The sequence below is a fragment of the Pleurodeles waltl genome, chromosome 4_2 (genome assembly GCF_031143425.1).
Source record: "Pleurodeles waltl isolate 20211129_DDA chromosome 4_2, aPleWal1.hap1.20221129, whole genome shotgun sequence".
Classification (NCBI taxonomy): Eukaryota; Metazoa; Chordata; class Amphibia; order Caudata; family Salamandridae; genus Pleurodeles; species Pleurodeles waltl.
The window spans coordinates 141,188,789-141,213,345 of record NC_090443.1 but is presented as its reverse complement, the minus strand read 5'-3'; the positions used below and the strand labels follow the sequence as shown (position 1 = coordinate 141,213,345).

General features: G+C 45.3%; 1 protein-coding gene across 3 annotated transcripts in view; it reads left to right on the top strand.

Annotated features, from left to right (window-relative positions):
* The window catches only part of MAP3K12 (mitogen-activated protein kinase kinase kinase 12), a 291,349-nt gene that overhangs the window by 194,405 nt on the left and 72,387 nt on the right, over positions 1-24,557 (top strand). For all 3 annotated transcript variants that reach the window (XM_069230972.1, XM_069230970.1, XM_069230971.1), the window contains exons 6-7: positions 3,422-3,580; positions 5,815-5,923. In XM_069230972.1, coding sequence (XP_069087073.1) covers positions 3,422-3,580; positions 5,815-5,923 — 268 coding nt within the window. The remainder of the gene's footprint in view (positions 1-3,421; positions 3,581-5,814; positions 5,924-24,557) is intronic.

The window sequence follows — 24,557 nt, the reverse complement described above, 5'->3', positions numbered from 1 at the left end:
CACTCGATTCCACCATACACCACTCCACTCACATTCTATGCCACTCCAGTGTAAGACACTCTACTCCACTGTACCCCACTCCACTGTCAACACTCTGCTCCCCTTTACACCCTTCCACTCTAGGACACTCTATTCCCCTCATGATACTCAATGACACTACTCCATTCTGACACTACATTGTGCAACTCTTAGCTGATCCCGTCTAGAACTCTCCTCTCTACTCTGCTCCACTCTAACAGTTTGCAACACTCTGACACTGTATTCCACTCTATGCTACTACTCCCTCCACGACACTGTACTCTACTCTGTCAGGCCACTCCCTAGGACTTTATGACTCTCTATGCCACCCCACCCTAAGACTCTCTATGCGACTCCAGTATATGATACTGTACTCCTCGCAGTGCCACTCCTCTCTAGGACACTCTACTCCAATCTATGACCTTCCACTCTACAACATTTTACTCTCCCCACGACACTCTGCCAAATTCCACTCTACCCCATTCCATGACAATCCACTTCACCCTACGCCACTCCACAACACTTTAGGCTACTCCACAACATTCCACTCTACGATACATTACTACCCTCTACGCCCCTCCACTCTGACACTATACTTCCTTCACAACACTGTATACCACTGTATGTCACTTCAGTATATGACACTCTACTCCAAGATTCTCTTCTCTGCTCTACTCTATTCCCGTCGGCCCTCCGCTGTACAACACTCAGCTCTCTCTACAACACTCTACTCCACTCTATGCCAGTGTGTCACTCTACTCCACTGTATGCAACTATTTTAATGACACTGACTCTCGACTCCACTCCACAACATTCCACTCTGCAATACATTACTCCCCTCTACGCCCGTACACTCCACTCTGACACTTTATTTCCTCCACAACACTGTACTCCACTGTATGTCACTCCAGTCTATGGCACTCTACTCCAAGATACTCTACTCTGCTCCACTCTATGTACACTCCCCCTCCACTGTACAAGACTCAACTCCCTCCAGAACACTCTGCTCCACTCCATGCTGGTCTAATTCACTTTACTCCAATGTATCCAACTCCTTCAATGGCACTCTAAGACACTCTGCTTCACTCTACTCCACAACATTTCACGCTACGATACATTACTCCCCTTCACTCCAATCTGACACTTTACTTCCTCCACAACACTGTACTCCACTATATGTCACTCCAGTCTATGACACTCTACTCCAAGATACTATTCTCTGCTGTACTCTATGCCCACCACCACTCCACTGTACAACACCTAACTCCCTCCACAACACTCTACTCCACTCTATGCCAGTCTATGTCACTCTACTACACTGTATGCAACTCCTTCAATGGCACTCTAAAACAATCTACACTACTCCACTCTCTGACACGCTATGCCACTACACTCTGACATTCTTCCCCCTTCCATTCTATGACAATCCACGACACTCTTGACACTCTACACTTTTCTTTGACAGTCTACTCAACCCACGCCAAACCACTCCACTCTGTGACATTCCACTTCACTCAGAGCCACTCCATGCAACTCTACACCACTTCATGACACTCCGTTCTAGAACACTCCTCTCTACTATGACACTGTACTCCACTCCACGCCCTTTCATTCTATGGCACTTTATGCCACTCCACAACACTATATGCCGCTCCACGACACTCAGTTTCGTTCTATGCCACTCCACAATATGCTACGCCACTTCACTCTATGACACTCTTTTCTATGTCACTAACGTTTAGCCATGCTTAGCAACAGCCATGGTAGTTTATAGCATCGGAAAAACACATTGGCAAAGCCAATAGTTCTTGCACAAACAGGGCCTGTTGGCTTTGCCAATGTTTGTTGCTTTAAGCCAGTGTTTATTAGGTCTTGCCTCAACAGCACATTTGGTGTTTCTTCAAGACCGTTTGTTTTCTAACATTGGGCTAAGATGTCACATATATCGTACCACTGGTTAACTTCTTTGTCCCTCTCAGTTGCTTGCTTCTCATTGGTCAGCTGTCATAGACTTCCTCCTATGTGTGTTAGTTCCTCCCCTGGAGCATATCCACATTACTTGTGTCTTTCCACTACTCATTTTTTAGCCGCTACTTTTTTCTTTGTGTTTAAGCACTCTACCAGAGTGCATCTCTTTCAGCTAACTGCCTCTTGTACTTCTCCCTGTATGCCTCCTTCCCTCGGGTATGTTGCTTCATGACCATCACCCACTTTCCCTCCTTCTGTCCCTGTCCTTGTTGTTGCTTGCTGCCAGCCTTCCCACTCTGTTATCCCTGAGCTTGCCAACCACTCTTCATTGTCTATGTGCTGGCTCCCAGCCACTCTCTTTGGGTCCTTGTTATCCATATCCCGCCCTGACTCACCACCCCTCCCACTGTGTTGCCATTCTCCCCCTCCATGTTGCCTTTGCACCCCCTCTCTCTCAGTGGGTTTCCTCTGGTCTCCCACCTTTCAATAAACACAAAAAAAGTGTTATGGTGCTGCCAGCACTGGCTGTCATAGGCCTTTTTCTTTTCAGCCATGCTATGCTGCACAGCAGCCGCGCTACAGTACAACAAGGCTTAAAGACAGTGACAAAGCCAATAGCACTCTTGTGGTGTGAGAACTGTTGGCTTTGTCAATGCTTGTTTTATATTGGCTGACCTAACAATAAAGTTTTACAAAAACAGTATCAAAACAAAATAAGCATTTACAAAGCTAAGAGGTTGGCATTCAGTGCCAGGCTCATTTGGTTTGTCAATACTTGTGTTTAGGTCTGGTCTTAGCTAAGATCTTTTGATATACTAAAATTATATGAGTAATGTATTTAGTTATAATGGCTTTTAAGTAACCCTCTGTATCCTTTAGTCTGCTATTGTTGTGTCAATCACATTTTTCTTCATGCCACTACAGCACAGAGCATGAGGTAGGGGGTCAGCCATTTCAGCCGGGGGCTAACTTTCCTTTGTGTGTGAATGTTCTCCTTGTGAAAGGGCAAAATCCTGTCACTCAGAGGTCTCATCAGTGCCTGGAACTACTTTGACAATATGTGCCTTTAAAGATCGAAGAATTGTTTGCTTTTACTGGTGATATGTATTAACCTAACTGAAATTTGAGAGGTGGTTGGTCCATTATAATGATAAACCTTTGTCAGATTTTTCCCATAGTGTATTGTGAACGTGTTTAAGGTCACTGACTCTTGAATTGTGTTGTCTTTTTTGCCACTTTCTGTCGCCAACCTTCTGTAACTATGGTCACTTATTGAAGGAATGTGAGCACAGACCAACATTTGTAGCTGAGATTATACAAAAAATATGTACCAATCCCTCAAAGTGATGATATGTATTCACCTAAATATAGCAGGCCCAAAGTTGTGGCCACACAGTATATGTTATCTTTTCACGGTCTCCTTCATCCCTCCCAGGTCCTTTGGCGTGGTCCTCTGGGAGCTCCTGACAGGGGAGATTCCCTACAAAGATGTGGATTCATCAGCCATCATCTGGGGTGTTGGTAGCAATAGCCTCCACTTGCCTGTCCCTTCAAGTTGCCCTGATGGCTTCAAGATCCTACTGCGCCAGTGCTGGTGAGTTCCAGGTCCACTACTAATGCCCCACTGAAGCTCTCCCACCTTTGTGAAACTAATGCTCAGTTAACCAGAAATACGTGTGTGGGGGGGAGACGGCGTGGGCATCATGTTTGACCCTTGTGAGTGGGGGGTGTCATCCACCAGGTATATCCTGGGGGTTCCCAGTGAACTCGAGGTAACATGTTGGGTTTGTATTTACGCTATAGGTCATACCAGAATAGCTGTATGTCCTAGTGGAGTTAATTGCTAGGGTCTAAGTGTTAGCCACTGTTCCCCTTTCTCCACCCCTTCCTTCCAATGCCACCATCCAATAACCAGTAACACCCACAATCTGTGTCCTTTACCCAACTGCCAAGCTTGTTTGTGGCATCTAATTCCCCCTCCCAGAATTTTCATTAGTTTCAATGCAATGTTAGGCCTCATATTTGCACGCTAGGGCTTTTCTGTGAAACCTCATGCTCAAAGATTCATTGTTCAGTCTGTTATACCAGCTCCGTTCTTATCCTCGTGGTTCAGTTGTTGGTTTTACTAGCTCTTTAATCTGTATGTCCTTACCCGAGTCCAGTCTGTTAACCCAGCTTGCACCTGGACCCTCTGACCTCAGTAGTCTCCGTTATCCCAGCTCTTACCTGTGTCCTCTTGCCTCAGTGCAGGCCCTGCTATACCAGTGCTCTAGCACTCTACCGTATCCCCTACCTCAGTACAAGTCTGCTCTTTCAGTTCTCCAGCACTTGCCTGTGTCCTCTTGCCTCAGTGCAGGCCCTGCTATACCAGTGCTCTAGCACTCTACCGTATCCCCTACCTCAGTACAAGTCTGCTCTTTCAGTTCTCCAGTACTTGCCTGTATCCTCTCACCTCGGTCCGAGCTCTGTAATTCCATCTCTCCAGCATTCACCTGCATCCTTTTACCCCTGTTACCCCAGCTCTTTATCTCATCCTGTTACTTCATTTTAGTCTCTGTTATTCCAGCCCTCCTTCAGTCTGCTATTCCAGCACTCGCATTTATCCTCGCACCTCAGCCCAGTCTCTTGTTTTTTGCCTCGGCTCGTTAGCACTCACCTGCATCCTCTCTCTTTCCTCAGTTCAGGCTCAGTTATCCCACCTCTTCAGCAAGCGCCTGTATCCTCTTACCTCAGTCCCGTCTCTGCTTTACTGCCATCGATCGCTGTGTGACAGTTCTGCTGACTGTTAGGAGTTTGCATTGATTTTACGCCTTCATATTTACTGTCCTTTCTCATATCCTTAATGACTCTGCCGTACCGGAGACGTACAACTCTTAGGGTTTGTCCAGTGCTGGTCATCTCACTGCAATCTGCCAGTGTATCTCAGTCCCCGATCACTGGACTGATTGCTGTTCCAACGGTGGAAACCCTGCACACAGTTTGTGAATTGTATCTCAGTACAAAGTCAACTGACTACTATTTCAGTACTGGAACCCAAGATAGCACCTCCAGTGCACCTCAGTTCACAGCACAGCACCTTATGCGGCCAATGCACACAATTTCATGCACCTCTGCCAGTGCGCCTCAAATCCCAAGCACAATGGTCAGGGTTGTTCCTAAACACATGGGGCTTTGCCATTGCACCTCAGTCTTAACCTGCAGTACCATTTCTATTCCATCTCTGTCAGTGCACCTGCATATTGAGCTGAAGCCCCCCGTGCTGTTCCAGTATCAGTACCTAGGTACATCTGTATACCAAGGCACATCACCAGTGCACCTCATTCCTAACATGCAGGACTCTAAAATTCGAGTACTGAAATACACATAGAGCCCCGCCAGGGCACCTGCTTTCTGGTGCAGGACCCAGCCATTCAGCAATGTAACGCTCACACAACTCCAACAGTGCACCTTATTCCTGAGTAATCGGGCCCCCTTCTATTCCTTCACAGAGATCCGCATACGGCTCGCCAGGGCACCTCAATTGTGACCCGAAGGACCCCCACCCTGGCTATTCCAGTGACGAGACCAACACAGAGCTGCACCAATGTACCTTATTCCTACCCTGCAGACCCCCTTGCTGCTTCATCGCTGAGTTCCCCACACAGTGCTGCCAGCGTGTCTTGTCCTTCCCTATATGGCCATCAAATATTCTGGTACTGAGACCCACCTACAGCTTGGCCAATGTACTTCAGCCCTGACCTGCAGCACCGTTTAACTGCTTCATTATTTCCACCCAGACCAGTACTTCCTGTTTCCCTCTGATTTTTTTTAACCCTTTCTTTCTTTCAGGAACAGCAAACCTCGCAATCGGCCATCTTTCCGCCAGATTCTCCTGCATCTGGACATCGCCTCAGCTGATGTGCTTTCCACGCCACAGGAAACCTACTTCAAATCTCAGGTAGGGGACAGTGTGGCAGCTGGCTGTGCTGCAGGCTGTAGGCTGCACACCAGGCATTCTCCTGGTGTGAAATAGTGAAATCGTTTTTTTACGTCATCAGTGGAAGGCTACAATTCATCCACAAAAAACCGTGGTGAGCCAGAAATAGTCTAGGAGCAGGTAAAAAACAGAAGAATATGACTGAAAGTCATGAAATCCGGCACCGGAATTGGAATGGACAAGAAAGACATCCAGACATGAGCAAGTGGAAGACCCCAGTCCCATTCTAAGTACACATTAGAGTATTGGTTGCATGCATTGCGGTAATGAAGCATACCCAAAATAGTATGAAAGAGTATCACACTTACTCCCCCCTTATGTTAATACATTACAAAGTGCTTTATTTGCAAGAATGGCCAGGCAGCTGCTGCCAAAGCATCTTTGTAGGGTGCATAAAATAATACAGACTTTAGCATTGTGAGCGCTGAACTTCCCTGGCTGTTTTTATAGTTAATGGTGTTCCTTGTCCTACCCCATCATTGACTTATTTTCACAGCTTCTCTGCGGCCTACTTTATGTATCTTCTGTCTTACGTAAAAAAATAATTCCTGTTCCTAGAAGACTATAGGATTGCAGAGCATTCAGAGCACCTTTGTGTATGTGGGAAGCATATAGATGGGCCCATCGGTCTTTACTTCTGTTTTGTCACACTGTTGGCAGATTGTGGGTTTCTGGTTTTATCTACTTCATAGTTTGTTTCCAGTCAGTGTTAAATCAGTCTGTATTTCTTGAGAACTGCTATCACAAACACACAATGTTGGCACACTAAATCAAACTAATCTTAACTTTCTGGTGTGTGTCTTGGACCTTGGCTTTAAAAGTCCTTCCTCTTTCTGGCCTCCCAGTGCATTGTATGAAGTTTAGTTTAGCTGCCCCGCAGCGTTGTAGGCTGTTGTAACATCAGGTCTAACTGTGAGTCACTGGGGTGTTTTTCCCTAAGGTTTATTTGATATGCTCGAGAGCAGTGTATTGTATTGTATTGTATTGTAATCGTATTTATATAGCGCTTACTACCCCTGAGGAGGCGTCGAAGCGCTTTTCGATGAGTAGCACGCTACTCCGGAACCCAACAAGAATTAGTGATGGATTAGTATCGTTTAATAATGAGTACGTTTTTTGTATTATTATGAGTTAATTTGAGCTGCGGATATGAGAGTTTGTTGGTTAGATTGACTGGAGTAATGGAGGGGTGGAGGAGGAAAGAAATCCAGAAGTGTTAATTGGGAGTATATCCTTCATTTACTCAACCCAAAGGCTTGGGATGAATAAAGGGGGGGCGGAGGGAGAAGAGTATGTGGAAGGGTTAGGGAGAGCATAGTAGCAGGGTGAGATGAATGCAGGAGAATTTAGCAGGGTTGTGTGGGAGGTCACAGAGGTAGAGTGAGGTTTGGTGAGTTAGATGTGGAGGTGGAGGGAAGAGCTTAAGCAGAGATATTTAGGAGATGAAAGTGGTAGAAGGGATTTGGGATGAGTTAGAGTGAGAATGGAGGATAGTTTGATAGAGACATGACATAAGAGTGATGAGTAGATAAGTGTGATAAGATGAGAGCAGGAATTCATAGATATCTAGTATAACAACCCAAAAACCAGGAGCCATGCAATGATCCACGAACATGCCAAGCACAGAAACAACATATACACATACATACACATATATATATATATATATATACATACACACACACTCATGAATACATACACATATGCACATACAAAACATAATTATAATCATGGGTAAAAAAAAATACTTAGTCAGACAAGTTTAAAGAGTGTGTGTGTATTTTATTGTTATGACAGTAGCAATACATATTTTCCAACTAAACTATAAATAAATAGAAATATACATATAATCTGAAAAAAATATTTATCCACATAGGCATATGCAGTTCATAGTTGTTTGAAAAAGGTGGTTATGAAGGAAAGAGCCAACTCTTGAGTAGTTTTCTGAAGACAAGAAAGTTATCTGTGGCTCTTATAGTTGGGGGTAATGAATTCCATAGTTTGGCTGCTTGGACGGAGAAGGATGTACCACCTACAGTCTTTTTCTTGTATGGTGGTGTTCTAAGGCGGGGTGCCATTCTTGAGCGGAGGGTTCTTTGTTGGATGTATTTGGTAATTTTCTTTCTGATAAAAAGCGGTCCTGTTCCATGTATAGCTTTGTGGGTGATACAAAGCAGCTTGAAAGTGCATCTTCTGGCAACGGGTAACCAGTGTAGTGCTCTCAAGGCAGGGGAGATGTGGGCTTGCGGCTTTATATGTAGTAGTAGCCTGGCTGTGGAATTCTGGATATGTTGTAGTTTTTTCATAACAGATAGAGATGATCCATGGTAGAGGCTATTAGCATAATCCAGTTTGGATAGTACAAGCGTGATGGTAGCTTGCACCTTGTGTGGAAATCCGAGGTGGGGGAAGATGCGTCGTAAAGTCTTTAAGGCGATGAAGCTTGTGCGCTAATTTGTCTACTTGGGCATTCATAGTTAGCTTGGAATCCATGGTGATTCCTATGTTTTTAACTTCCTTGGATAATTGAGGAGGTGGTCCGAGATCGTCAGGCCAGACGCACAGAGGGTCATAATTGTTCCAGTCACCACATATGAGTATTTCCGTTTTGGAGGTATTTAGTTTGAGATGGCTCCAGGTCATCCACTGATCAACGGCTCTGAGGCAACTGAAGATTTGTGAGTTTTCAATGTTTTTGGGGCCTTCTAATTTAAGTAGTATTTGTGTGTCATCTGCATAGTTGTAGCATGTGAGATGGAAATCATTGATCAGTTCTGGTAAAGATATCATGTAGATGTTGAAAAGCAAAGGTGAGATGATTGACCCTTGGGGGACCCCTGCTTTTGTGAGGTAGGGTTCAGACGAGAAGGGGGGCGAGTGGATGATATTCGCTCTTTTTTGAAGATAGGAAGTAATCCAGTCGAGAACAATCCCTTGTATGCCGGCTTCGTGGAGTCTTTGAGTTAGGGTGTCATGGTCAACTGTATCAAAGGCAGCTGAGAGGTCCAAGAGAAGTAGTGCAGCAACTCCATTTCCGTCGACTGTGTTTTTAAGATCGTCCCAGATTGCCATGAGTGCTGATTCAGTGCTTCTTCCTGGGCGGAATCCAGTTTGGAAGTCTGAAAGTATAGAATTGTCTTCAATGAATTGTGACATCTGGGCGAATGCTGCTCTTTCTATCAATTTGCCCAGGAAAGGTCCCTTTGTGATTGGTCTGTAGTTGTTGGGGTCTTGCGGGTCTAGGTTTGTTTTCTTTAATAAAGGTCGTATGTATGCCTTTTTCAGGTCTGCAGGAAAAGTTCCTGAAGTTAAAGAGTTGTTGATGATTCTTCTTACAGGTGTGGCAGCAGAAGTAGATAGCAGGATGTTCTTGAAGATTTGTGGTGGGCAAGGGTCAGAAGGGCAACCAGAAGGTCTGCTTGCTTTGACCAAATCCATAAATTCATCCTGGGATATTTGTTTGAAGGACTGTAGAGGTTGGGATGGTTTATTCTTAAAGGGTATTTTAGTAAAGGGGTTGGTGCTGATGGTTTTCTTCTGTTTTAAATAGGAGTCCAATGTGTCTGCCTTGGTTGTGTAGTGAGTTGCCAATTTGTTTGTGAAATCTTGAGTGGTGGGATGACTTCCTTCCATGCATGTAGGTTTTCGAAATTCATTGAGAATTTTATAAAATTCCTTGGTTGTAGATTGAGCATTTTGAATTCTGTCTGAGTAGTATCTTTTTTTAGCTTTTTTGATTGATGATTTGTATATCCTGTTAAGTTTGTGTAGCTGCAGTTTGTCTTGACTGTTGTTTGTTTTGAGCCAGGTCCGCTGCAACTTTCTGATTTGTTGCTTTATCTTTTTACGTTCTGTGTTTCTCCAAGGTGTTGGTTTTCTTTTGTCGTGTTTAGTTTTTCTGAGTGGTATTAGGACATCAAAAGCTTCCTGTAGCCACTCATAAAGTTTTGGTACAGAATTAATTGTATCTAAATCTGTGTTTGCTGTTAGTTGTGTTTCTAAGTGATCCAAATTGAGTTTGCTCCATGGTCGATAGGTGTATGTATGTAAGTGGTTGTGGGGTGTGTTGATTTGTGGAGTTGTCAGTCGGAAAGTTATCAGATGGTGGTCTGACCAGGTGGTTGGTGTGATGCTATGAATAGTAACGAGTTCAGGCTTAGCAAAAATGACATCTAGGATGTGACCAGCGATGTGTGTGGGATTGTGTACAATCTGATGTAGGTTCAATGCGAGTAAGCCAGTGGTGATAGCTTTTGGATGGGGCATATTGGGTTTGTCAAACCAAATGTTTAGATCCCCAAGAATGCATAGATTGGAGTATAGTGTAATAAGGTTTGAGACTGTGTCAAGAAAAGCATCTGGGAAAGTGGAGTTGTTAGGTGGAGGTCTGTAAAGGAGGAGAAAGTTACAGGAGGAAGTTGGAGTAGGGTGGCATCTGGTGAGGAGGGCTTCACAACCTTGTATGGAGATGTTGTCTGTTTTACTGAGGTTCATTGCCTGTTTGAATATAATAGCTAGTCCACCTCCTCTCTTGCCTATACTGTTTTGTGTGATGGTTTGATAGCCCGGAGGAAGGGCTTCGTGCAACACTGGTGCCATGTCATCTCCCAACCAGGATTCAGTTATGAAGTGTGCGTCTGGAGAGTTGGAAATGTGTCGGATAACAACCTTTTATTACCAGAATTTTACAGATTTTGGGGAGTAATATGCTTAGAAGCCTTCCTTTCAGGAGGTGACCTTGCAATGTGTGAAAACTCGCTTTAATTTAGATGAATGCTCCTGGACCTAGTGCTTTACAGAGTATGATTTTATTGTGTGCGATTTTTGCATAATTATAAATTAGCCGCATCTGCCACAAAATCCATCATCTGCTGCATATTAAAAAAAAATGTTTAAAGCTCACACAATTCAAAAGTTACTAAAAATGCAGCAACACGTTTTGACGTACAGCGGAAGCCATTTGAAAAGGTTCACTGGTTGGTTATTGCTATATGTGGTTGTTAAAATGAGGTGCAACCAATGCCCAGACAGTGTTAACAAGTCTAACAAGCACTGGCACAGCCAATAGAGCTCACCTATGCAGGAGCTATCGGCTTTCTCAATGTGTTTTAGCTATGTTGTAAACCAGCGTGGCTAATGTTCAGCATTGCTTAAAGTTAGTGGTATAGAGGAGAGTTGCGTGAAGTTTCCCACAGTGGAATGGCGAAGAGTGGAGTAGAGTGCTGTATACTGGAGTGGCAGAGAGTGTTGTGTATTGGAGCGGTACAGTGTGGAGTCGCATAGAGTGGCATACACTGGAGTGGCGTAGAATTGACTGGCGTAGGTTGCATTTGCGTAGAATGTTGCACTGTATAATGGTGTACAGGGCAGTGGCATTGAATTCAGTGGAATACAATGCAGCGTCGTAGAATGCAGTGGCATGGATTAGAATGGTGCATAATACAGTACAGTGGTGTAGATTACAATGGTGTAGAGTTCAGAGGTTTGGAGCGGTGTGGCATAGAGTTGGAAGATGCAAAGGGCAGTGTTGTTGCGTCGAGTGGTATAGAGTACGGTGCAGTAGTGTGCAGAGTAGTGCTGAGTGGCATTGAGTGCAGTGGCGAAGAGTGGTGCAGAGTAGAGTATAGTGCCATAGAGTGCAGTGGTGTAGAGTGGAATACCATACAGTGGAGTAGTGCAGAGTAGAGTGGCGTAGAGAGTAGTGGCGTAGAATACAGTGATGCAGAGTAGAGTGCAGTGACCGAGCGAAGATGTGTAGAGTGCATTGGTGTAGAATGCATTGTTTAAGAGGAGAATGGCATAGAGGTGAGTGGCGCAGAGTGGAGTAGAGTAGATTGTTTCAGAGTGAAGTGGCGTGGAGTGGTGCAGGGTAGACTGCAGTTGCGCAGAGTGGCATAGAGTATAATGGCGTAGAGTGCCTTGGTGCAGAGTAGATTTAGAGTGGCATATAGTGGTTTCACATACAGTGCAGGGGTAGTGTTGAGTGTCACAAAGCAAATTGCACTGGCGTAGAGTGTACTGGCATAGAGGGAAGTGGCATAGACTGCAGGGTTGCAGAGTGGCGTGGAGTACAGTGGCCTAGAGTGGAGTTGTGTAGAGTAGATTGATGTGGCCCAGACTAAAGTGGTGTAGAGCACAGTGGTGAAGAGTGCAGTAGAGTAGACTGGCGAAGAGTGGAGAGGTACAGGGTAGAGTAGAGAGGCGTAGTGAGAAGTGGCATAGAGTGGGGTGGTGCAGAGGTGTGGAGTGGTGCAGAATAGTGGAGTGGCATAGTCTGGAGTATCCATAGTGTGGTAGCACACTACCATTACAGACCACACATTTTCAAATGAAATGACTATTACATTTGCACAGACAAACAGTTTTACTAATAAAAGTGTACAGTGTACAAACAAAATTGTGTGGAATTTGCATCATCTGGTGTAATGATTTGTTTTGGTCATATTAAAGCGTTTGTTTCCAACACACTTCAGAAATAACAAAGTGTGCTTCATTAGTATTTATAATTCTGATATATTCTGAAATAATTACACAGTTAATTTAAATGTTGTAGCACACAGTTAATTTAAATGTGTGCTAAAATATCCTCTTTCCTACCCACAGTATCCAGTAAGATTGTCACATACATTCTCTCACTTTGAAGTCAGAGAAAGAAAAATAAATAAGCACCCTCTGAAGACACTGCCTGACATTTGACTACAGCCTTTGAATGCAGAGCAAATGTGACAAGAACAAGATTTGAAGGCCTGTTTATAGAAAGGGAGTTCATGGCAGAATACAGTAAACACGGTTTAGGCAATGGGAGGAACAAATGGAACCTGTAGGCCCTAAAGCAAATCAAGCCAGTAAATAGAAAGCCGGAAAATGTGAATTGCAAACCACAAAACCAATGGTAATCAATGAGCGAAATGCATTCCCAGGTCAACTCTCTGAAAGTCCCTAACAAGTCATTAGCAAACCAGACAACTGCGGTGTCTGGTAGGCTGCGACATAAAAATTTCAAAATAATGATGTAATACTATCACAAAATGTGCTGCACTATGTCGCGTTATTTGTCTCTTCTTTCCGCATAATTTACTCAATACTGCCACATAATTTGGCCCTTCCCTCCTGCTTAATTCCAGTAGCCATGGTTATAAGTGCTCACACAGCGTTATTGGTTGAATCTAATGCACTTCAGCCTAACCCATCTCTTAAACTTCGCTATGCCTGCAGGCCTGTTACACATTTGTAATGGAATGATCCTGGGCCCTAACAATGACTTCTGTTGAATCTAACATCCTAATACTGTAGCCAAGTGAAGAGTGTGTACTCGAAGGGGACAGAAGGGGATATTTAAGGGCTTCACTAAACTCCGTTGAACAATAGTGTAGGAAGTTGGCTCTCTATGCACTATTTCAAAGTAAGGAATAGTATGCACAGAGTGCAAGGGTTCCCCTTAGAGGTAAGATAGTGGCAAAAAGAGATAATACTAATGCTCTATTTTGTGGTAGTGTAGTCGACCAGTAGGCTTATCAAAGGAGTAGTGTTAAGCATTTGTTGTACATACACCCAGGCAATAAATGAGGAACACACACTCAGAGACAATTCCAGGCCAATAGGTTTTTGTATAGAAAAATATATTTTCTTAGTTTATTTTAAGAACCACAGGTTCAAATTCTACATGTAATACTTTGCATGAAAGGTATTGCAGGTAAGTACTTTAGGAACTTTGAATAATCACAATAGCATATATACTTTTCAAATAAAACACATATAGCTATTTTAAAACTAGACACAGTGCAATTTGCACAGTTCCTAGGGGAGGTAAGTAATTGTTAGTTCTTGCAGGTAAGTAAACCACCTACGGGGTTCAAGTTTGGGTCCAAGGTAGCCCACCGTTGGGGGTTCAGAGCAACCCCAAAGTTACCACACCAGCAGCTCAGGGCCGGTCAGGTGCAGAGTTCAAAGTGGTGCCCAAAATGCGTAGGCTTCAATGGAGAAGGGGGTGCCCCGGTTCCAGACTGCCAGCAGGTAAGTACCCGTGTCTTCGGAGGGCAGACCAGGGGGGTTTTGTAGGGCACCGGGGGGGACACAAGTTAGCACAGAAAGTACACCCCCAGCAGCACGGGGGCGGCCGGGTGCAGTGTGCAAACACACGTTGGGTTTTCAATTGGAATCAACGGGAGACCATGGGGTCTCTTCAGCGATGCAGGCAGGCAAGGGGGGGGGGGGCTCCTCGGGGTAGCCACCACCTGGGCAAGGGAGAGGGCCTCCTGGGAGTCACTCCTGCACTGGAGTTCCGATCTTTCAGGTCCTGGGGGCTGCGATTGCAGGGTCTTTTCCAGGCGTCAGGATCTGGGAGTCAGGCAGTCGCGGTCAGGGGGAGCCTCGGGATTCCCTCTGCAGGCGTCGCTGTGGGGGCTCAGGGGGGACAACTTTGGTTACTCACAGTCTCGGAGTCGCCGGGGAGTCCTCCCTGAAGTGTTTGTTCTCCACAAGTCGAGCCGGGGGCGTCGGGTGCAGAGTTGCAAGTCTCACGCTTCTGGTTGGAAACGCAGTCGTTTTAAAGTTGCTCCTTTGGAAACAAAGTTGCAGTCTTGGGTGAACAGGGCCGCTGTTCTCGGGAGTTTCTTGGTCCTTCTAGAGCAGGGCGGTCCTCTGAGGATTCAGAGGTCGCTGGTCCCTGGGGAAAGCATCGCTGGAGCAGTTTCTTCAGAAGGGGGGGAGACAGGCCGGTAGAGCTGGGGCCAAAGCAGTTGGTGTCTCCGTCTTCTCTGCAGGGTTTTTCTGCTCAGCAGTCCTCTTCTTCTTAGGTTGCAGGAATCTGAGTTCCTAGGTTCAGGGGAGCCCCTAAATACAGAATTTAGGGGTGTGTTTAGGTCAGGGAGGGCAGTAGCCAATGGCTACTAGCCCTGAGGGTGGCTACACCCTCTTTGTGCCTCCTCCCAAGGGGAGGGGGTCACATTCCTATCCCTATTGGGGGGATCCTCCATCTGCAAGATGGAGGATTCCTAAAAGTCAGAGTCACTTCAGCTCAGGTTGCCTTAGGGGCTGTCCTGACTGGTCAGTGACCCCTCCTTGTTTTTCTCATTATCTCCTCCGGCCTTGCCGCCAAAAGTGGGGCCGTGGCCGGAGGGGGCGGGCAACTCCACTAGCTGGAATGCCCTGTGGTGCAGTAACAAAGGGGGTGAGCCTTTGAGGCTCACCGCCAGGTGTTACAGCTCCTGCAAGGGGGAGGTGATAAGCATCTCCACCCAGTGCAGGCTTTGTTACTAGCCACAGAGTGACAAAGGCACTCTCCCCATGTGGCCAGCAACATGCCTCGAGTTGCTAAAATCAGTCAGCCTACACGGGTAGTTGGTTAAGGTTTCAGGGGGCACCTCTAAGGTGCCCTCTGGGGTGTATTTTACAATAAAATGTACACTGGCATCAGTGCATTTATTGTGCTGAGAAGTTTGATACCAAACTTCCCAGTTTTCAGTGTAGCCATTATGGTGCTGTGGAGTTCGTGTTTGACAGACTCCCAGACCATATACTCTAATGGCTACCCTGCACTTACAATGTCTAAGGTTTTGCTTAGACACTGTAGGGGCACAGTGCTCATGCACTGGTGCCCTCACCTATGGTATAGTGCACCCTGCCTTAGGGCTGTAAGGCCTGCTAGAGGGGTGACTTATCTATACTGCATAGGCAGTGTGAGGTTGGCATGGCACCCTGAGGGGAGTGCCATGTCGACTTACTCGTTTTGTCCTCACCAGCACACACAAGCTGGCAAGCAGTGTGTCTGTGTTGAGTGAGGGGTCCCCAGGGTGGCATAAGATATGCTGCAGCCCTTAGAGACCTTCCCTGGCATCAGGGCCCTGGGTACCAGGGGTACCAGTTACAAGGGACTTACCTGGGTGCCAGGGTGTGCCAATTGTGTAAACAAAAGTACAGGTTAGGGAAAGAACACTGGTGCTGGGGCCTGGTTAGCAGACCTCAGCACACTTTCAAATCAAAACAGCATCAGCAAAGGCAAAAAGTCAGGGGGTAACCATGCCAAGGAGGCATTTCCTTACAAATAGCAAGCAGTAAGAGTATGCTGTGTACAGAACAGCATGGTGTGTTGAGATCTGCTCAAGAGCAGATCACAGTAATCGGAGGGCGATGTCAACTTGTAATCAAAACGACCCAATGCATCTTTATGCCTTTTTTCTTTTTTTTTTTACTTCTGTACATTACACAATTCGGGCACAGGATCATAATGTGAGTTTGCCAAGAATCACAATAAATTTTGCAGTCAAGAGTCGATAATGAGATCTGAACCCAGGACTGTGGGCCGTTAGATCAGAAACATAGCCCCCAGATCACATCTCCTGCCGGAAGACACTGTGCAGCCGAGGGGAATTTTCGTATTATTCTTTTGTATCCATTATGTGAGCTGAGGCTGATGGTTCAAATGGGAGATGGTGGCCCTTCTGTGCACTCGCCATTAAAAACAGCGGTGTCCCAGATTCACTGGGAGCCGAAAACGGAGATGGAAAGGCTTGAGACAATGCTTAGAAACCGCTGGGGATACCTGTCTGCAGCCTTTCCATCTTCTTAGTAACTGGACTGTTCCATTACAGTTGGGGGCCGGTTCTGTGAAAAATGTCCCATCTCTTCCCCAAAAACAGTCACCTGGTCTGAACCGCTAGACCGAAACACACATGAAATAGGTTGTTGTCTCGAGGAGGGGAACGTGACTTAACCGTTGGGGTCTGACTGCGCCTGTCGGTCAGGGTTTGGTTAGTTTGTTTAGGATTTGCAAACTACTTTCAACACCGAGACTACTAAGGGAAGGAATGAAGGCAGGGCAATTAACTGTTGGTAATATCCCAGAACAGGAGTTCAGTAAGGGTGTAATGCTTAGCTCCTCAATCTCATCCTATATCCACAGACACTTAAGACAACTATCGGTGTCTGCTTCCTGTCGACCTCCATACTTTCACTGAAATACATCAAACAGCAGTAGATCTTGCCCACATTCTGCACGTCTGTATCGGCTCTGCTAGTCCCAGCACCCCGTAATGAATTCTTATATGACTAAATCACCGCTTTGGCCCCAGAATGGACCGGTAAATTGCTGGTTCCCTCCACTGAGTTGTTGCCACTTCAGTATCCTTACTTCTCCTGTTTGGTCAAATGGTCCTCATGTCTGGAATTACAGCATAAACAATTGTCATTAATGTCAGAGGAGTCTAAACCTGTGATGGTATAATCAATGGCGCCAGCGCCGTGCTGTGACTTATGTGCAAGCTGTCCAAAGAAGCCATCTTTCACTCTCCTTTTGAGAATGACCAAGCTTAGACTAGTGCATGAATTCAGTCATCCATTTCCCGTTTTGAGCGAGTATGTGATTGTGGCTGCTCCTCTCAGTAGTGGGAGCCGCACATAGATTTACAAAAAACATGCCCTATCCAAGTGACGTAATGTATTTCTCTGGTCAAGACTGAAGTGTGCCTCAACTCAATAAAACTGTCCCATCGCCATACAGTGACTTTTTTCCCTTGCCTTTGACATTTGGCATTTCCAATCAAGAAGACTGAGGTCTGTCTCAAAGTACAGAAGGTTTTTAGGGGACAAGTGGGTGACCCAGGTGACGAAATCTGTTTGCACATAAGTAAATGTTAGTCGGTAACATAGCTTGGTGGGTTAATGCGCACTGTGTGTTTGTGTGTAATCAGTGTCTTAAAAAAAATCCCTCCCTTATGATTACTGTAGCATTATATATTTTATAAAGTGTATTAATGTTGGGAGAGCTAACATTATTCAACACAATATTTAACAAAACAAATTGGAACTGAATCATTCTAGTCAAGTTGGACATATTAACGGATTCCCAAGCACATCCATCACAAATACAAATGCATAAGTTAAGAAGTTGTCACATTCACCAGCACGGATACCACTCATGTTAAACTCCTTATATAGGCCTACACTTAAAGTAGTGTCATTAATTCTAGAGCCACGTACTTAGTTGCCCTCCTCCCAAAAGCAGCATATGAAGGTGTGCAAGGAAGACTAGGGCCATTATCTGATGGAATGGACCACCTCAAATGGCAAAACTGATTTTTGCACCAAGGGCCAGATTTACAAGGCCCTAGTGCTTCCTTGCGCCACCGTAGTGTCACATTTTTTACACTAATGTGCCTCAAGGAGGCAGTTTTCACTGCGCAATATATACAAAGTGGTGCAATGCATGCATTGCGCCACTTTGTGAACCCTTGCGCCACATTCTGCTTGCGTCAGGCATAATGTACGCAAGAGGAGCATTCCGACATTAGGAGGCCCGCAAAAATGGCGCAGTGAAATCTGCAAGATTTCACAGCGACATTTTTGGCATGATTTTTAACACCTGCTCAGAGCAGGCATTATCGCAAGAAAACTGGCGCATCAATATTGATGCTCCAGTTTCTTGTAAATATGGCCCCAAATTTGTCAGGGTTGTCTCAATGCAAATATTCCCTTAGCAGTAAGATCGTACTGTCACGTTCCTGTAATCCAAAACAGGTGTTGTTTTAAGAACACAATGTTGTTGGGAATTAGTCTGGCAACGTTCAGGTTACATAGGCTTGCTGATCTATGTCAAGTATTTTAAAGAATTGCATATTGATATTAACACAAGTCAGTGTAACATGAGCTGCAGCTCGTCGTCAAAGTTATACCCATGCTGAAGAAATTTTGAGGCTCAACCCGAGAGCATGGCAATATTCTGTTACTTTGTGCATGACAATACACACAATGTACTGCCGTAGAAAACTGCACTCAGTTTCTAACAACCTGCGTACATTCCATTGACTTCCAATCCACAAGCGGGCCCGTTTTAACATCCCATGCCATACCTACTGGGGGCTTCATGAACAAGGCCCTCTCTGAATGGCAACAGAATCAATTTCTACACTCCACTCGGCACCTGCGGTCCGCCTCTCTCCTGCTTGTGTACGCTTCACATCCATCACAACACATCTAGAAGTCGCTGCTTTTCATACCTAGCCCCGAATGCCTGGAACGAGCTTCCCTTATCCATGTTCCATACTCTCCACCTGTTCCCTCCGAAACTTGAAGGAAACATGTAAAACCTGGCTGCTTTAATCCACTCCTTGACTCTGTGCTATTCCAGCTATGCTTTTCTTTGAGTTTTCAGGGCCAGCATACTCTTCATGGATGATATGTACATTCTATAAATAACATAACACCCACATGCATGTACACAAACCCACACATAGCATACGCGAGTATCTACTTATACATACACAATGCAAATGCAAACACAAATAATCTGTGCATTTCTAAAGTGGTGCTGTAAATAACTGGTGTTATTCTTACACATAAAAACAAGCTTCTGAAAGGGAGACATTGATGGGTCTATTCATAGAGAGTCTCTCTCTCTCTTATATACAAAGGACTCACAAGATGCACCATAGAATCCGTAGCAGCCGGGCAGTTAGTTGAGATACGTGGTGGTGAAGCATGCGAGAGACATGGTCATACTCGCGACGTTAAGTTGGGCGGGCTATGCTAATACTCAGTCTCGACATTATTTTAAAACTGACTTTAAAATTGGTTCCATCTGGAACTGTATTTAGTTTCTTAGACTGTCTGACCAAAGACTAATCAGTCTCTCAACAATGGCTTTAAAACCCCTTAATCTAATCAATGTCACTGATGCAGTCCTTGTTTATATTTCATGTTTTACTTCATCTTTCATAAACTAAAAGTATTTGCTTTTTTCTATATGTGTATGTAGTTTGTTCCATGCAGATGATGACCCTCGTGTGGTGCATACTGTGAACTGGGTCACATTTAGACATCTGAGTGAGTTCAGGTTGTGGGTGGGTGTTCCTGTGAAGCAATATTGAGAGCTCTGGACCCGAGACTGGGGCAGTGCGGGTTTCTCGCAGTGCCCGTCAGTGGGTCTTTATGGTGTACAGACTACATGCTCACCCAGTTCTTCGCTGAGCAGTCGTCACATATCTTCCAATTGTAATTACCATTTTTGTGAACGTGTGCTAAAGAGGAATACACTGCTGTTGTATCCATGCTCCTTTAATAGACTCCCACCTATATTATCCCACTTAATACACTGGTTATAGTGTACCTGGAGAAAAATATTGTAGTAGAAGGTACATGGTGGTGGTGTAGCCGGAGACACATAGAGGTGGTACTGTAGAGGACTCGTAGCAGCAAACAACACAACTGGTGTAGTAACAGGAGAGACGTGTGCTAATGGTGCAGCTGTGAAAAATATGACGGTGGTATGGCAGCGGAGACGCATGCAGATGGTTTAGCTGCTGATGGTGTAGACGGGGAGACACATGCAGATAAGATGGTTTCACTGCTGGTGGTGTAGTGGGGAGAAGCATGCAGATGGATTAGCTGCTGGTGGTGTAGCAGGGAGACATGCATATGGTTTAGCTGGTGGTGTAGCGGGGGAGACACAAGATGATTTAGTGGGGAGGACATAGATGTTGCTGGAAAGACATGCTGATGGTGTAGCAGTAGAGGCACAAGTGCCATTGGAGAGGCATATTGTGTTGAAGCAGCGGAGATTCCTAGGACCGTGGTGATGAAGTTTGAGTGACACAGTGGTGGTGGAGCAGAAGAGATGCACAGTGGGGGTGTCTCTGAGGCTGCACTTGTTTATGGTGGGGATGTTGAAACTCGTGGTTGTGTAGCAGAGAAGAAAATGGTGGGAGCGTAGTAGAAGAATCATGGTGGTGTGGCAGGAGATATACGTGGTGATTTAATGGAAGACATACGCAGTGGTTCTGGAAAGACCTGAGGTGCTGCAGGCAGAAAGATGAGCTGGGGACACCGGGTGTAGTAGGAGAGATGCGGATCGGCTACCCTCATGCTACCATCTTTGAGAGTGGAAGAAAAGTCAGGAAACCAAGACAGGAGTTGGGCGTCTCCCTCAGGAGCCGGCCGTTCATACAACTGTGAAGGGCAGGCGGTGGGCCTCTACATTAAGAACTTGGCTTTTGTTGGCTTGTTAGAGGTCTGCAGAATGGGCCTGGGATGAGGGACAGGCGATCGACGCCTATCTGAGGGACCTGGCGTTCTTAAATCTGTGTGAGATGCAAGAAACCTATATCCGAGGAGCGGGGCATTAACAGAAGCGTGCAGGCGATGGGGATCTTTCGGATGAGCAGGTCTTTAATAACACTGCGAAGAGATTTCGCAAAAAAGTGCGGTTGAAGTCTACCTGAGTAGCGGCGCGTTAAATAGCAGTAAAAGACGTTCAGTGACTGGTGCGCCCACAGCTCGATCCCACCCCACAGGATTGCCCCTGCAGCATGTCCTCTTGGAGAGAAGGACCTCAAAGATGGTTCTCAACAAGACAGGCCAGTAAGGGTGGGCGTGCCTCCGAAGCTCTACCAGAAATATCTCCCGGCCCGGTCCTCCCTTCAGCAGGCTGCCGGTGAGACGCCTTTAGATATAATATCTGCCGTCCGTGACACTGGGATCCGGAAACGTAGGGCGGCTCGGCGGCCCTTCCCAGCAGACGCATCGCCAGGGACACCACGCGCACTGGCGCGCGTGACGGGCGCGGGGTGTGTGCCGAGCACCTGCAGCCAATCCCGTGCAGCGCGTCCGTGGGAGGCGGGCAGGCTCCGTCACCGTGACGACAGTGGCAAGACAGCCGGGAAAAGGCATGGTGTGATTCCGATCCCTGGGGCTAGCGAAGCAGGCCTCCTCGCCCACATCACTGCCCACACTGCCATCTAGTGGTGGCAGCGCAGTGCACCCAGGCTACAGTCAACTCCTTCAGTGCTGCTTTGAATAGTGTCGGGGCTCCAAGCAAGATATACTGGGGGCGTGTAAATAATAAAACACAGCTCATGTTAGCATGTTATCGTAGACATAAAATCCCAAAAATGTTACGGGTACCGGAAGTGACTTCCCACATCTTGTGACCTCAACGAAAGTAAGTCTTTCGAGGAAATGGTGCTACTTGACTCAAACCCAGACATTTCAATAGTGGTCATGGCTAAAGTTCTAGAATAACCGCATGATTAATCTAATAACAAAACACAGATAAATCTCAATTTTTGATACCACCGCTATTTTAATTAAGGTGTTGCCATTACACGCCAATGGCATAATACCCATTTATCTTTGCCTTTCATAAAAAACAAATATATGCGTTAGTTTGAAGAGGATCATACAGGACTGCAGACGACATAACGCTGGGAGCCTAATTTATTCTTTCCACCAACTATCGTGACTTACTGGTTCCCCTAGTGCATACCTCATAAGGATAAACCATAGGGAGAGGCAAAAAAGAGATTAAAAAACAATAGTACTTAGATCCACATATAAGACGTGGTATGAACAGTTGAGCCTATTCAAAATAGGTACATTCATTTGTAAAAATACATTTGAGTACATTTACCTTAGTAATCTTTGTCTTTCCATGTTGTGGTTTGCCTTGGAAGTCTGTTCGCACCCACAAACTAGTTCGTTTGTGAGCATTCACCAACTCCTGTCATTTTCCCTTTCCAGCCTGGAAAGAGTCATATTTTTAATTCCAGCCTAACTCTGGTATATATCCATTTACACAGTGGAAATGGAAATTAATCACTGCCAAATTTGATGAGGGTTTAGGGGAAGGGGTTTCTCTGCATAAAAATAACTTAAAAATAGTATTTGCTGCAGAATACATTCCATCTCTGTAGACTTCTCAACCACGGAGCCCGGTCTACAGTGGGCTTGGGTTCCATGATTTCTCAAGAAATCCACAAGGAAACCTGCTCCAGGCACAGCTTTCCATACAGAATCCAATCAGATTTGTGATTTCTAAAACGTAGTAAAACTACACTTGGTCATATATTTAAAAATCAGAGTGTACTTTTAGTTTTTTTGTGAATCGGACCCTAAATTGAATGTGATCTGTACTACAAGCTTAAATTATACCTTATTGTTAATACATTTTATTTTGTGATCAACTGTAACACACTAGAACAGAAAAAGCACTGAGGGGAATCTTGTGTTAAAATATATATTTTTTGGTGTAGCCATAATAAAATATAACAACATCTTGTGTAAAAACTTTTTTTTTTAAACTTGTTTAATATTTTATTAAATCATATAAGTGTGAATTGCAGTACTGAAACTGTGTCAGAAGATTTATTGTCACGGCCCCCAGCAGCTGCTGCAGAAAGTGAACAGTGCTCGTCAGAACACTGTTTGCATTCCCCTCTTGGCACTGCCTTTGCGACCTATAAAGAGAGGTTTTAGTATAGTGCACCTCCTGCATTCATGTATTTGAAGGTGCTCTCGTATATGATAAAAAAGAATGCTCTGTGAAATAAAGTATTTGACTAAGGTCACACAGTTTGCTCCAGCGGGGCAGCCATGACAGATCACAGATTTTCCAGTTTCATACTGTTCAGGTCCACCACTAGATGGGGTATCTCTTTCGGACAATAAATGTTAATGCTTTGTTCATAAACATTGGAAGAGTTTAGGCCTTGGGTGACTGGTGAAATCCACATCTTATTTTTGTCAATTTTGTATTGTGTGCCCCTTTCCAAGTACATAACAATGCCTTACGAAAGACCTAATTATTGTTACACATTTTGTTTGGCACAGGGAGCTTTACAGTGATTCACAGGATGATGAGGTGAGACTAGGATTCAAAACTGGTTCTCCATGTCTGAGGGTCGGCAGCTCATGCCTCTAGACCACATCACCTCCTGCATGCACCCTGCATTAGGACTGTTATGAAGTAGGTCATATATTTTTAGTTGTCCTAACAGTAATCCTAAGTGTTCATATTTACTGTGTAAAAGTTAGTAGCCCCATTGGCAAATACAGGTTTACACTCTGACAGTTCAGTTGTGGTAACCTCTAAGTGGGATCACTAAAGTTGGTACTTCAATATATCAAAATGATCATCACATCAAACATGACTTGATGCCCAAGTCAAATATAATCTAACTTTTGATAAATGCAACGTTTAGAAAGCTGCCACTGTGCTGCCCAAGGTTTCCAGTGACCATTCGCAGATGCTGTCCGCAAGATAGTCTGCTGCCCTCCTGGGGAGAGGTTTGAACACCACCCAGTAGAGGGAATAAAAAAGGACTACTGTTAAAGGAGGTGATACCTCTCCCTGGCAGCAAGCAACACAGGGTGTGAGGCCAAAAGTCGAGCTTCACAATGGGAAGCCACCTTTGTGGGGCAGCTAGTAGCCACATGAGAGGGGCTGCTCTTTTGCTCAGGTAGACAGGTTGGCATCGGGGACAAACAGGGGAAACCAGCTGCCAAACTGTTTTTTCCCTGGGTGTGTAGCTCTCAGGTAGCCACACTTCTAGAGTGGGCTACCAAGCTCCATAAACAACGAGGGGGTCTGTCATCTCAGAAGTGGGTGGCAAGGGCACTTTGGGGTAGCTAGATGCAACACATTGCAGGAAGTCATTATTAGATGTGAAGGTCCTAGTAACCCATTGGCTATAAACTGCTGCACCCCTAAGGGCACTTTCTGAGCATAAATGTGGCATCCCTGACACCCAGACCACAGATCACATCTGAACTGGAGAGAGGACCAATGAAGAACGGCCATGCTGTTCGCTGGACCTGGCAAGAGAGA